General features: G+C 43.5%; 1 protein-coding gene across 3 annotated transcripts; it reads left to right on the top strand.

The window, feature by feature from the left end:
- Nucleotides 1-1,556: 1,556 nt before the first annotated feature.
- Nucleotides 1,557-12,391, top strand: prkacbb (protein kinase, cAMP-dependent, catalytic, beta b). Of its 3 annotated transcripts, none has more exons than XM_027031733.2 (11): nucleotides 1,557-1,929; nucleotides 5,585-5,593; nucleotides 6,239-6,300; nucleotides 6,968-7,096; nucleotides 7,297-7,395; nucleotides 7,474-7,556; nucleotides 7,921-8,047; nucleotides 8,324-8,419; nucleotides 8,542-8,664; nucleotides 9,481-9,645; nucleotides 10,323-12,391. In XM_027031733.2, the coding sequence occupies exons 1-11, from the start codon at nucleotides 1,884-1,886 to the stop codon at nucleotides 10,446-10,448; spliced, it is 1,065 nt and encodes a 354-aa protein (XP_026887534.2). In that variant the 5' UTR covers nucleotides 1,557-1,883; the 3' UTR covers nucleotides 10,449-12,391. The 3 variants fall into 3 exon arrangements, with proteins under 3 accessions (XP_026887534.2, XP_026887537.2, XP_026887533.2); XM_027031732.2 differs by lacking the exon at nucleotides 1,557-1,929 and adding an exon at nucleotides 5,083-5,236; XM_027031736.2 differs by lacking the exon at nucleotides 5,585-5,593.
- Nucleotides 12,392-12,710: the final 319 nt, after the last annotated feature.

Raw genomic sequence — 12,710 nt, 5'->3', positions numbered from 1 at the left:
AGACCTACTGGAAATAGGATTTAATCTGTCCGGTACCTCTGCTTCATGACACTTCTCACGGTTTTGGGCAATAATAATGGTAAATAAATGACAGAATGAAGCAGAATGACAGCGCTTGTGTAATTGGGTGGATAATAAAGAGCTGATGTCTAATAACGCCCAATGAGAAACGGTTTATAGAAATAAAACAAATCTGGGTCAAACTTTTGCAACGATGAAGTTTGCAGCAATGTAGTGGACATTTTTGACTTTTAGGAATGTGCAGGTCAATCTTTAATTAGCAAAAACACCATAAACTAGATATATCTATATACGGCGCAGATGAACATACGAGGAATCTAGTATTTTACAGACCCAATCAGTCCGTCACGTTAGAGTATGTAGACGGCTCAGTCTCGATTCAGTCAGTCCATCTCGTTAGAGTATGTCCACGGCCCAGTCTAGATTCAGTCAGTCCATCTCCTTAGAGTATGTCTATGGCTCAGTCTAGATTCAGTCAGTCCATCACGTTAGAGCATGTCTATGGCTCAGTCTCGATTCAGTCAGTCCATCACGTTAGAGCATGTCTATGGCTCAGTCTCGATTCAGTCAGTCCATCACGTTAGAGTATGTCCACGGCTCAGTCTAGATTCAGTCAGTCCATCTCGTTAGAGTATGTCTACGTCTCAGTCTAGATTCAGTCAGTCCATCACGTTAGAGTATGTCTACGGCTCAGTCTAGATTCAGTCAGTCCATCTCGTTAGAGTATGTCTATGGCTCAGTCTAGATTCAGTCAGTCCATCTCGTTAGAGTATGTCTATGGCTCAGTCTAGATTCAGTCAGTCCATCTCGTTAGAGTATGTCTATGGCTCAGTCTAGATTCAGTCAGTCCATCACGTTAGAGCATGTCTATGGCTCAGTCTCGATTCAGTCAGTCCATCACGTTAGAGTATGTCCACGGCTCAGTCTAGATTCAGTCAGTCCATCTCGTTAGAGTATGTCTACGGCTCAGTCTAGATTCAGTCAGTCCATCACGTTAGAGTATGTCTACGGCTCAGTCTAGATTCAGTCAGTCCATCTCGTTAGAGTATGTCTATGGCTCAGTCTAGATTCAGTCAGTCCATCTCGTTAGAGTATGTCCACGGCTCAGTCTAGATTCAGTCAGTCCATTTCGTTAGAGTATGTCTATGGCTCAGTCTAGATTCAGTCAGTCCATCTCGTTAGAGTATGTCTATGGCTCAGTCTAGATTCAGTCAGTCCATCACGTTAGAGTATGTCCTCGGCTCAGTCTCGATTCAGTCAGTCCATCTCGTTAGAGTATGTCCACGGCTCAGTCTAGATTCAGTCAGTACATCTCTTTAGAGTATGTCTATGGCTCAGTCTAGATTCAGTCAGTCCATCTCGTTAGAGTATGTCTATGGCTCAGTCTAGATTCAGTCAGTCCATCACATTAGAGTATGTCTATGGCTCAGTCTAGATTCAGTCAGTCCATCACGTTAGAGTATGTAGACGGCTCAGTCTAGATTCAGTCAGTCCATCTCGTTAGAGTATGTCTATGGCTCAGTCAGTCTACAGCTCTTGCTTACACCCCGGAAACACGTCGTGTGGATTCTCTTTCTTCAAAATCATCTGCTGGGTTTATGATCGAGGCGATTCCAGTCTTACGGTGCAAGCTTCGCTCACTACTCCGCGACCGCCGGCAGAGGAGGGGGGCTCTGTGAAGCGAGCCGTAGCGCAGTGTCGACCCTCCTTGCTGTAGCGTGCCACCGCAAGGACGAGAGTCAGCCAGCCAGTCCGCGCTCTGCCACATCCCGGGCGAAGGGCTGGGCGCGCGCGCGGAACTGCCTGAACGAGCACTCGCTGTCCCCGCACTCCGCACGAGCCGACGCCGCGTCCTCCTCGCGATGGGGAACGCAGCGGCCACCAAGAAAGGCAGCGAGGTGGAGAGCGGTACGTGAGGCGAGGCTGGCGGACGCCACCGGCGTCCTCCGCCGGAGAACACACTGCCGTTTACTCTTGAACGTGGACGTTTCGCTTTGCTCGCCACGTTTTATCGTTTTGAACATGTTCGTTGCTTCTGAGCTCACTGGCTGCCGTTAACCGTTCTGAGGTAGCTCGCGAGCTGCCGTTAACCATTATGAAGCTAAAAATAGCTAGCTAGCTAGCTTGGCTTAGCCAGACGTGCGGCTAGCGCTTAGCTAGCGTGCTAACATGGCTAGCTATGTGAACCCTATCAACTTCAGCAGAGGCGCGCTAATGTAGCCAGCTAGCTAAGATTAGCTTTGTCGATTACAAAGTTTGCTCGCTAGCTGACTAACATATATTATTGATCTGTTGTCGATCCCAAACAACAGTGAAGTGAAGTATTATTGTAAGTGCATCGCGGTTGTTGTTCAGTTCTTTGCAGTAAAGCAGTTATATTTGTGTTTGGTCCACTATGATGGTGATGGGGGGGGGGGGGGGGGGGGGTGCGCTGCGGTTTAGGCCCATCGAGTGTGATGGCTAACACGGGGCAGCTGTTTTAGCAACCAGTTTGCAAAACTAGATTACGAATTTACTACGAGCAACAGACATAAAACACGCTCACGGCACAGATTTCCTGTCTATAGCTTTGTCACCTGTTTTCAGCAGCACTAATATAAAAGCCTAGACAGATGGATACTATGGTTAGTGAGAGGGCGTTATTTATCTAGTTAGTTCACTGGATTTGTGTTCGTACTTGTGGATTAAGTTGCCACGTTATCTGAAAGTTTGAAAACAAGCGAAATTAGTTGTCCGCTTGTTTCGTTTAAATGCGGGTCAATGTAAGGTTTACCAGAGACCTTTGGAGCCTTGTGTGTCATTAGGAGGTTCAAACGAGCTAGCTGGCTAACACAAGCTGGCATGCTATCGTAGGCTAGCTCGTCATGCAGCGAGACTGATGTATAGGCCCGACACGTTACTCTGGCAAAACCTTAGCTAGTAGCTAACAGTGTTTTATCAGTGTGCATCATCTACATTTGAAACACGGGGACGAACCAAACTCGATCATTTTCCATATTAACTCGTATAGTTAGCTAGGTAGATACATGGCTAAAAGCATTGCTTCAACTGAAGTCAATGATGTATTTGAACACCCAACAATACCCAGTAATGGAGCATTTAAATGTTTGGGTCAGTTGAACCAGCTCATGCATTATAAGTGCCAACTCGTTAAAAATCCCGTACAATATGCAGTAAAGCGTGAGCAGGCAAAGTTGAATTTACAGATTGTTTCAGCGTTGACTTGGCCGATACTTGTACCATTATTATACATGCTGTGCCTATACTGGAAAATGCAATCAATAATGTGAACGGTGACTCTCATATACGTGTTGAATTGTGTTCGCTGTGTAATGATTGAACTTTCTTTAGAGTAATCAATGTACAGCAGCGCCAGCACCCCCTCCAGCTTCTTATCTTGTTCTGTAAACAACTGGGGTGAGCTGGGGCACACAGCATTGCCCGAATATCGTGAAGAAGTGTCTTAACGTCCCATTGATAAAACTGACTCTAAACCCTATGATAACTTTTTATTTTGTTGTCTTTACGTGTAGTCTCCTCTATCCTAATCTTAGTGTCATGAAGCCCCCAACCGCGTGCATACACACAGTGTTTGTCATTGACTTGAACAGCTTGTCATCAGACCTTCATCAGAGGATAAGTGTAATTACGAGCTTGGAAAAGCTTGACGCAAACAGCTTCAGGCCTCAGTGTGTGACGCTTTGGTGTCTACAGATAGCGTGTGATAGCGTTGGGTCAAATCTCTGTAAACATTGTTCTGTGTTCAGCTTGGATGTACTACAGTGCAGTTATTTGCCCTGTGTCTCAATTATTATATCATGTGAAGTTAAGGGGGAAGTATTTACTTTGAGCTTAGGCTATAGATAGGAAAAAAGAAAATGGATTTAAAAAAAAAAGTAAATTACATGAGTCATCACATCTTTTTCCTTTTAATCATTTTTTTCCCCAGTCAGTGCTAATGTGGTAGTCCAAATATTGACCAGGAATAGTAGCCTTGCTTAATTTCATGACCTGTGTCTGATATGGCATTGAGAAAATGGCCTGTGGTGGATGGGAGGGTCCTTTGCTTTGAGTGATGGGTGCATTTCCTCTCTCATATCTGAAGAATGCAAGGCCTCTTAAGGTGTTTTAGCCAGCCTGCAATGTAGCATCTACCACTAGGGAGTGTTTCTCTGTGTGTGTGTGTGTGTGTGTGCGCGCGCGCGCATGCATGGTCCTCATTGATTGACTGACATTATTTACAAGTTCAATAATGTTTCTTTATATTATTTGTACAGTCATCAGAGTGACTCCCATGAGGCTAGCAGTCTTCTGAGTGATGGGGAAGTAAATTAACCCAGACCTGACCTACACGTTTACCAGTGTTGAGTTCTAGTATTTGTGGAGAGAATCTTGTCAAGCTCAGAAAGCTGAAGCCTGGTCTCATAGTTGGATTATGCAACGTTAAAGCCTGGCGTCGTGGTCAGATTATGTGAGGTTAAAGCCTCGCGTCATAACCACATTGTCTATTACTATTTTTAAGAAATATTGCAGTTTGTTTATTAATTTTCTTGTGCTCACAATTTATATATATTTTCATGTAAAGCTGGTTGTTGTTGGTTTTTTTTGCATTTGTTTTGAAAACAAGACCCAGTTTTAATGGGTTAGTAGAATTTCACACAGGGAAGCTGAATATAATCATTACAAAGAAAGTTCAGAAACCTCTATTTTTGTATCTCTGTTCGTCTTCAAGATCTGAAGTCCAGAGATAATATGCCGTGATTTCTAAGGAGGGGGTGTTGTTGGACCTAGCATGAAATTCCCATCATGTCCACTCATGCTTCAAGGGAGCACACCATAAAAGACTCGGACTGCGAGCATTCCCCAAATGTTCAGCCAATCTTTAAAAGGAGTCGCATTTTATCAGAAATTTCATTTCTCTGTTGATGGATCATAAACAGTGTGCAGCTAGCCTGTGCCATTAGTTCAAGTTTGGTTTATTTGGCTCATACATAGTATAACTCACAGTGAAATGGTTAGGAGTGCTATGTGGACCTGACTCAACGAGCATGCCCGTGTTCCCCTCAGTTGTTCAGGATGTGTGCAGTATCCGGGGCTCAGGCCTCAGTCTTCATGCCTGCTTGTCCTGTCCTCACTGCTCGTGTGAAGACGCAGGCTCCCTCTGCTTCTAGTGTGATAGGGAATAAACAGTGGCAGTTCAGGAGGGACGCAAGCGGTACGCAACTGAGACCGTCTTTACTTTTATTGGCTGATGCATAACTTTACTTTTAAAATCAGTTGTTATCCTTTTGCTGTCTGTATCTCTCTCTCTCTTTCTCTGTGTGTGTGTGTGTGTGTGTGTGTGTGTGTGTGTGTGTGTGTGTGTTTTGTCTTTGAAAAACTGTAACCTGCATTTTTTTTGTTGTATCTGATTCATGTATATTTAAAGTTGTTTCATATGAAACTTTGTCCTGTTTCTTCTCCCTCCCTGTTTCTGTGTCTTTCTCTCTCTCTCTTCTTGTCTGTATCTTGATCATCCCATCCATGTGGATGAATGCTCCTGCAAATCCTTGGTGATTTATAGAGACTTTTGGTATGACCGTTATTTCATTAGATGACCGAATGACTGAAAAAATGTCCCAATTGGTTCAGTCTGTTTCTGTGCTCGCTGTGCAAAGCATGTTGCTTGCTTCTGACCTAGCTAAAAGACTGCCTAGAATTATAATCTCATTCCATCATTGGGTCATCTAAAGTCTGATGTCTTAGTCTGTGTGGTGTGGCTTTGGAATTGCTTGTACCCATATAATAACGTGATTTTGATAGATCTTCTTGATAATTAATTAGTGAAAAAAAGTTTGCATGCATACTGGGATCACCATTTCCCTGTGGTTTCTCCACACTGAAAGAGACTGCTTGAGTTTGCTGTGCGGATACAATATACAAATTGACATTGAAATTGCTCCCTTTTTTAATCCTGTCCCTAGAATAGTAGATAATGTTCCAATGTACAGTTACTTATGTGTGTATGTTTATATATAAGTAACTCAAGTCCAAATTGAGTCATTTTTTACACTGGAACACTGCCTTGAAAATGAAAGGTTATCTTTAGAGTGTTCAGTGTCTCAGTAGCATCACGCTAACTGACCCCCCTGCTTGCCACCTTTTAGTCATTGTTTGCAGTGTTAGTAAGAATTGGAGTTTTCATGTGTTAATTTCAGTCCTCTCTCTCCCTTTGCAGTGAAAGAGTTTTTAGCTAAAGCCAAAGAAGATTTCCTACGAAAATGGGAATGTCCACCACAGGTAAGTGGCAAAGCCGCCTTACGAACACAGTAGAAGTTTCGCATGATGGCAAAACATGCTCTTCTCAAAAACTTGGCACTTCACAGTTTATCTTGTGTGTATTTAGGGAGTATTGGGGTGGGGGAAAATGCTTAATAATGTGATTTTCACATTTGGTTTTGCTTCACACTGTACCTGATGTAAAGGCCATTAGAGTTAACCAACATGAATGCACATCTCAGCTTCGACACCACAAACAGGAGTATAAAGAAAACATGCTGTTATGAGCTGGATCGAGTTGGTTGGAAATGTAGGCCACTTTTCTGGGAATGGCTTTGTTCTTTTACACACACAAAACAAACCTTGAAGTGTACCTGCCCCAGCTAAGCCTTTTGAGTCCCCTTCCGAGTCCCTTTCTCCGTCTTCCCACGTTTTGTTGTTTAACTGAGTAAATACTCTCCAGTGCTGTTAACCTTTTTGCCCGCAGCAGGCATTTTAAGAGTAAATGACTGCAACAAGGTTGCCAAACGGTTCCGTTATAGCCGTGGTAAACCCAGAGCTGGGTTTGACATCCTTGCCGTCAGACTGCTGATTGGTGTGGTTCTGTTTCTGCTTGAAACTTTGCCTGCATGCACGGTTGTGATAGCTTTCTAGTAAAGGCAGTTGAAGGGTGTCGTTTCTGCTCCAGTGCACAAGCGGTCTGGAAGACTTCGAAAGGCTGAAGACCCTCGGCACAGGGTCCTTCGGCAGGGTCATGCTGGTGAAACACAAAGGGACAGAGCAGTTCTACGCCATGAAGATCCTAGACAAACACAAGGTCTGTTCACCACTTTAGTACATCTTTGTTACACAGCCTCTGAACTGTCAGGTGTAACGGTGCAGGAGGGAGTGCTTTAAAAAAAAACAAAACTAAGTGACACACGGATACAGGTTGGTATAGGTCTCGGATATATGACCATTTACCTCCTGTTGTTGTTGTGGTTTGTTTGTTTGTTTGTTTGTTTGTTTGTTTTGCAGGTGGTGAAATTGAAGCAAATAGAACACACGCTAAATGAGAAGAGAATATTACAAGCTGTGTCTTTCCCTTTCCTCGTCAAGCTGGAATATGCCTTCAGGGTAATTTTTTTTTGTCCTGTTTTCTCCTGTGTTCATTTGCACTGCTGACCATAGCTGAGTCATTCTTCTTCTTTTCAGGATAATTCCAATTTGTATATGGTAATGGAGTATGTACCAGGCGGTGAGATGTTCTCACATCTTAGAAGAATCGGGAGGTTCAGGTGAGCATGTCCGAGTCTGGTGCACGGGGCCGCTGTGCCAGCTGCACACATCCAGCCTACCTGCCGGCTCATGTCCTGATAGCGAGTTCACTTAGGGTTGGGGAGCTGCAGTTTGTCCTCAAACGACCCATCGTGAGTCTAAATATAGATATGTGGGATTCTTTTTTTTTTTCCTTGCTACGTGTTAAACCCACATGATATGATTAAAATACGTTACGATTATTCACTGCACGATGAAGTGCATTGTAGCACATTGACCTGTATATCCACATTGGGCGTGTGAATCTTTAGCACACTTCATGCCATTGTGGGTGTTCTTGCCATGCTGGCTCTGTGCCTGAGACTGTCCTGTTCCTCTCCACAGTGAACCCCATGCACGCTTTTACGCAGCACAGATAGTGCTGACTTTTGAGTACCTCCACTCCCTAGACCTCATCTACAGAGACCTGAAACCCGAAAACCTGCTCATCGATCAGCACGGATACATTCAGGTATCCTGCTGCGCGTAAAAGCTGAACACTTTATATAGATGTGGACACGGTTTACATATTATTATTATTATTGTTATTATTATTATTATTATTATTTACATTTATATAGCACCTTTCTCAGACTCAAGGACTCTATAGAGACAGATATCAGCCTTTTACAAACACTCCTCACATGTAAGGATATAAGGAGTCTGGGCATCCTTTATTTTCTAGTCCATTTGCCTCTCTGTTCATTTATTCATGACATTATCATCAGAAATGTCTTCTACATCACAGGTCACTGATTTTGGCTTTGCGAAGAGAGTGAAGGGCCGAACCTGGACGTTGTGCGGCACCCCAGAGTACCTGGCGCCTGAGATCATCCTCAGCAAGGTCAGACCAGTAGCTGGGCCTCAGCAGCACACCTGCCGCTAGCATCACGTTGCTAAAGAGTGTCGGAAACAGTCTGACGAGGGTGGTGGTGGTTGTGGGGACGTTTCTGTCCATCTGTGTAGGGCTACAACAAGGCCGTGGACTGGTGGGCGCTGGGAGTGCTCATCTATGAAATGGCTGCTGGCTACCCACCGTTCTTCGCAGACCAGCCGATTCAGATCTACGAGAAGATAGTGTCTGGGAAGGTATGGACAGTTCCCTCTTGTGCTGGTTGCACAGGGTCTTTGTGGGTAGCACAGGGTCGTTCTTGTTGGTTTGCCGTGTATGCGGCTCAAACAGCAACCGCCATCTTTCCCTGAGCATGTTACTGTCAGCTGACTTCCATCAATGATTCCCTATCGGGGTCAAAAGTCAATTCTCTTTGAGCCAGAGAACACTATTGGCTGATCAAGGTACTTGACTTGTAGTCAGAAGGTTGCTGGTTCAAGCCCCACCACTCCCAAGTTGCCACTGTTGGGCCCCTGAGCAAGGCCCTTAACCCTCACTTGCTCAAGTTGTACTCACTCATAATTGTAAGTCGCTTTGGATAAAAGCGTCATCTAATTGCTGTAAATCTAAATCATGGACATTCACTGATGTCCTTTTTAAGCAGAACTGCTATCATTTAAGTTGATCAGTCTGGTATTAATGGCCAATCCTCTCTCTAAACGAAACCGTCAGTCTTGTATTCCATGTCCTTCTGAATGAGTGTCCATGGGAAGAAGACCCATCAGGATATTCTAGCTATATGGAATGTTGTGGCATTTGAGAGCCATATAGTATAGTCAGAATAAAGGCAGGTTAGCACGTGTGTTTAGCATGTAACTGTTAAATTGGGTTATACAGGACCACACGTGCTTGTTCCTGAAGAGTTTGACCCCCTGTGAGCAGAAAGTTGACGATGTATCAGAGCGTTCTAATGATTGTCCCCACACACACACCGAAGAAGAGAGAACTCTGGGAAAAGACTGAACTCTGATGGAAAGGAAAAACTGCTACAGCACAGTGATTGTGTCCCGCAGGTGCGATTCCCATCTCACTTCAGTTCAGATTTGAAAGACTTGCTAAGGAATCTGCTGCAGGTCGACCTGACGAAACGGTATGGCAACCTCAAGAACGGTGTCAATGACATCAAGAACCACAAATGGTTCGCCACGACAGATTGGATCGCCATCTACGAGAGGAAGGTTGGTTGACCTCTTCATGTGTAACTGAAAGATAGTATGACTTGTAGTTCTTTATACCAGTGCCTTCTGTTATACCTGCCAGGGGGGAAAAAATCCAGACTTCCAGACATGCATTTGCCATCTTCTTATAAACCAAATTAATCATTTCTCAGTTTTGAGGCGTGTCTTATAAGGTGGTGGTAAACACCTGAAATGGTGTTTAGGTGATTTGTTTTCTGAAGATATGGTGATCAACCTAGACCACAAATGATCTCACGCTACCTGATTCTGGTGATTTCCTTAAGACCCGCTGTTACATCTCAGCCTGTTGCCTAAACACAGCCGAAAGCATTCTGGCCACCCCACTCTCTCTCTCATGCCATTTCCTGTATGACAGAAATAGAATGTAAGAATTTTTGAAGTGGAAATCTCTTTACTCCTCCAATATCATTTCAAGGTGGACCTTGAAGGCCTGGTTAGTAACGATAGCACGTTCAGACTGAAGTCTCTGCGACGACGAGGGGACGCCACACACAGCTGTTGTGACAAACTCACGACGGCTCCGTGTGCACACAATCTAGTATACCGACTAATGTTTGAATCAAAATTAGCCTCCATATAAACACCTAAATTGGAACAGAGCAAGCTGATATTCTGTGTTGGCCAGAAACGCAGCCTGTATTTCACCCCTTCCCCAGGTAGAGGCGCCGTTCATCCCAAAGTGCAGAGGCCCCGGCGATACAAGCAACTTTGACGACTATGAGGAGGAGGACATCCGTGTATCAATTACAGAAAAATGCGGGAAAGAATTTGCAGAGTTTTAGTTGGGACACAGAGCTATACGTATGCATATATACGTATATGTATTTATCTATATATGTATATATATATATGTATATATATATGTGTGTGCGTGCGTGTGAGAGACTGTGTGCGTGTGCGTGTGTGTCATACAAACTAAATAAGGGGATCTTTGCACTCTAGAGACATGGGGATGGAGAAGAGACCATATCACCCATCACAGTTACAGCATCGCGCCTTCATTCCATCTGGTACAACGACAGGTCAACGAGACCCCTGTGCTTAAACAGTGCATAGCGTTACACATCATATCAGACACTTCACTCATCCATATAAGAACCCCACCTCCCTCCCCCTTGCGTGTCTGTGCGTGTGTGCGTGCGCCTTTCCTTCCCTATTTTTAAAAGGTGAAAGGAAGAAGGTATTATCCAGTGTTCAAGACTAAGACTTGGTGGGAGGGGAAGAAATTCAAAGGCCAATGTAACAGTGTGTCAATGTCGTACGGCATGATGCCTCTTGGGGCACTGCCAGTATCTCATGGTTGCGATTTGAGAGCTAGATGTTGCCTGTAGCATTCAGCAGATTTGTCTGTTACATGTTTGTTTTGCTTTTTTTTTGTTGTTGTTGTTCTTATTCTGAGTAACGACACACGTTTTCTTACCTCAGACTAGACCTCTGACCACTTTCAGCTTTCAGAGGCTCCACTTGTTCCTCGTCCGTCTGTCTTGTTTTTGAAAGGGTCTTTACTTCAAGCAGTGTGAGTGTAGAAAGCATGACCAAAACTGTTGAGCTGTGGGTGGCAGATGTGGAGATCTCGATCCTCCAGATTTGCCTTAGGCCGCCCAACACTGCTGAGCCAGGAGAACGTTACGCTGATCCTTATGCAACTGTGTTGGAGTGGACGGCCAGCTTGACCACACTGAGACGCCTCACGCATACTGACACAGTCTGGCCTTCTGCCTTATTTTACCAGTGCATAAGGTATTGTTTTACTTTTTGTGTATTTCAGTCGTTTGAATTCGATGTAAAGCGGAAATCATGCCGCATATATTTTCTGTGACGTGACTTATTTCTGAGTGAAATGGGAAATGCAGGCGGGAAGTGATGCATAGTGAGACTTGGTTTTATCCACTGGGATTAGATTGGCTCGACATATTGTTGGTTAATCTCTTCCCCACCCGCCCCCAGCCTTTATGTAGCCAGAAATAAGATGATGTCTTTGAGGCAGGCAAAAGTCATTGTATTTTCCTAGATTACAGAAGAGACTTTTGTCTTTTAAATGATACAATGATGATTCATGCACAATATGACCAGGAACATGAACTAACTAGGTTTAAAAAAAAAAAAAGGTCAATTTTGCTTTTAACTTGTCTTTAATCTAAACACTTTTCTCTTATAATACCCTGATTAAACTCTTAAGATTTGGCTCAAAATATCTCATATTCAAATTACTACATATTTTCATTAAAAACCTGTGCACAAATTGTGAATGTGAATCTGAGAGTGGCCTGGTTTCCTAAAAAGCATTTTGGTGCTTGAATGAACTGAAGGTTCTTAGTGTTTAGTCTTTGAACTGTTCCAGTTCTATTCCAGAAACCAAACACTAACGATCCTGTTAAAAAACATACAAAATAACAGTATTTTCTTCCTTTTTAAACTGTCAAATTTCACAAAGTTCAAGCAAAATTGTGGAACTTGAAATCCCTTTGCCCACACTTTTGCTGTTGAATTTCTTTTTCCCCATGATAGAAATGCAGAGTTGCAACTAGGTATGCAAATTGTTTGCAGTGTTTGAGTTTCAAGGTACATTCTCACAGACACCTTTAAACAGACCAGGGTTTATTAACCTTGACTTCTTTGTATCACGATTCAGTTATTGTTCTGATCATAAGGCATATATGCATTGTTTTTATGTTTTTATTTATACACACACTAGAGATGCTAATAAATTTTATTTTTAAAATTGCTTGCTTAGTCCTTGTTTTTTTTTGTTTTTTTTTTTTTTTTTTAAAGTTCTGCACCATTCTCGCTAAACATATTTTGGGATGGTGATTCAAAATTGTAGCGGACCAAATACTACCTACGATTTCCAGAAAAACGTCGTTTTGGACAGAGGTCCTTCATTAGCTGTGCAAAGCGCCTCTGCATTTGTAGGATGACAAAACCCAACTTCACCTAAATATTCCACCAGAAGTCCTCACACCGTGGCCTCACTCATCAAACTTGCCCGTGCCGGTGACATTACGATAGGTCAGCTTTCCTGGGGTCACTCAGGGTGGGGTATA

This window comes from Electrophorus electricus, chromosome 19 (genome assembly GCF_013358815.1).
Source record: "Electrophorus electricus isolate fEleEle1 chromosome 19, fEleEle1.pri, whole genome shotgun sequence".
NCBI lineage: Eukaryota > Metazoa > Chordata > Actinopteri > Gymnotiformes > Gymnotidae > Electrophorus > Electrophorus electricus.
The sequence above is the reverse complement of the archived record's forward strand: the minus strand, read 5'-3'. Positions and strand labels throughout refer to the sequence as shown.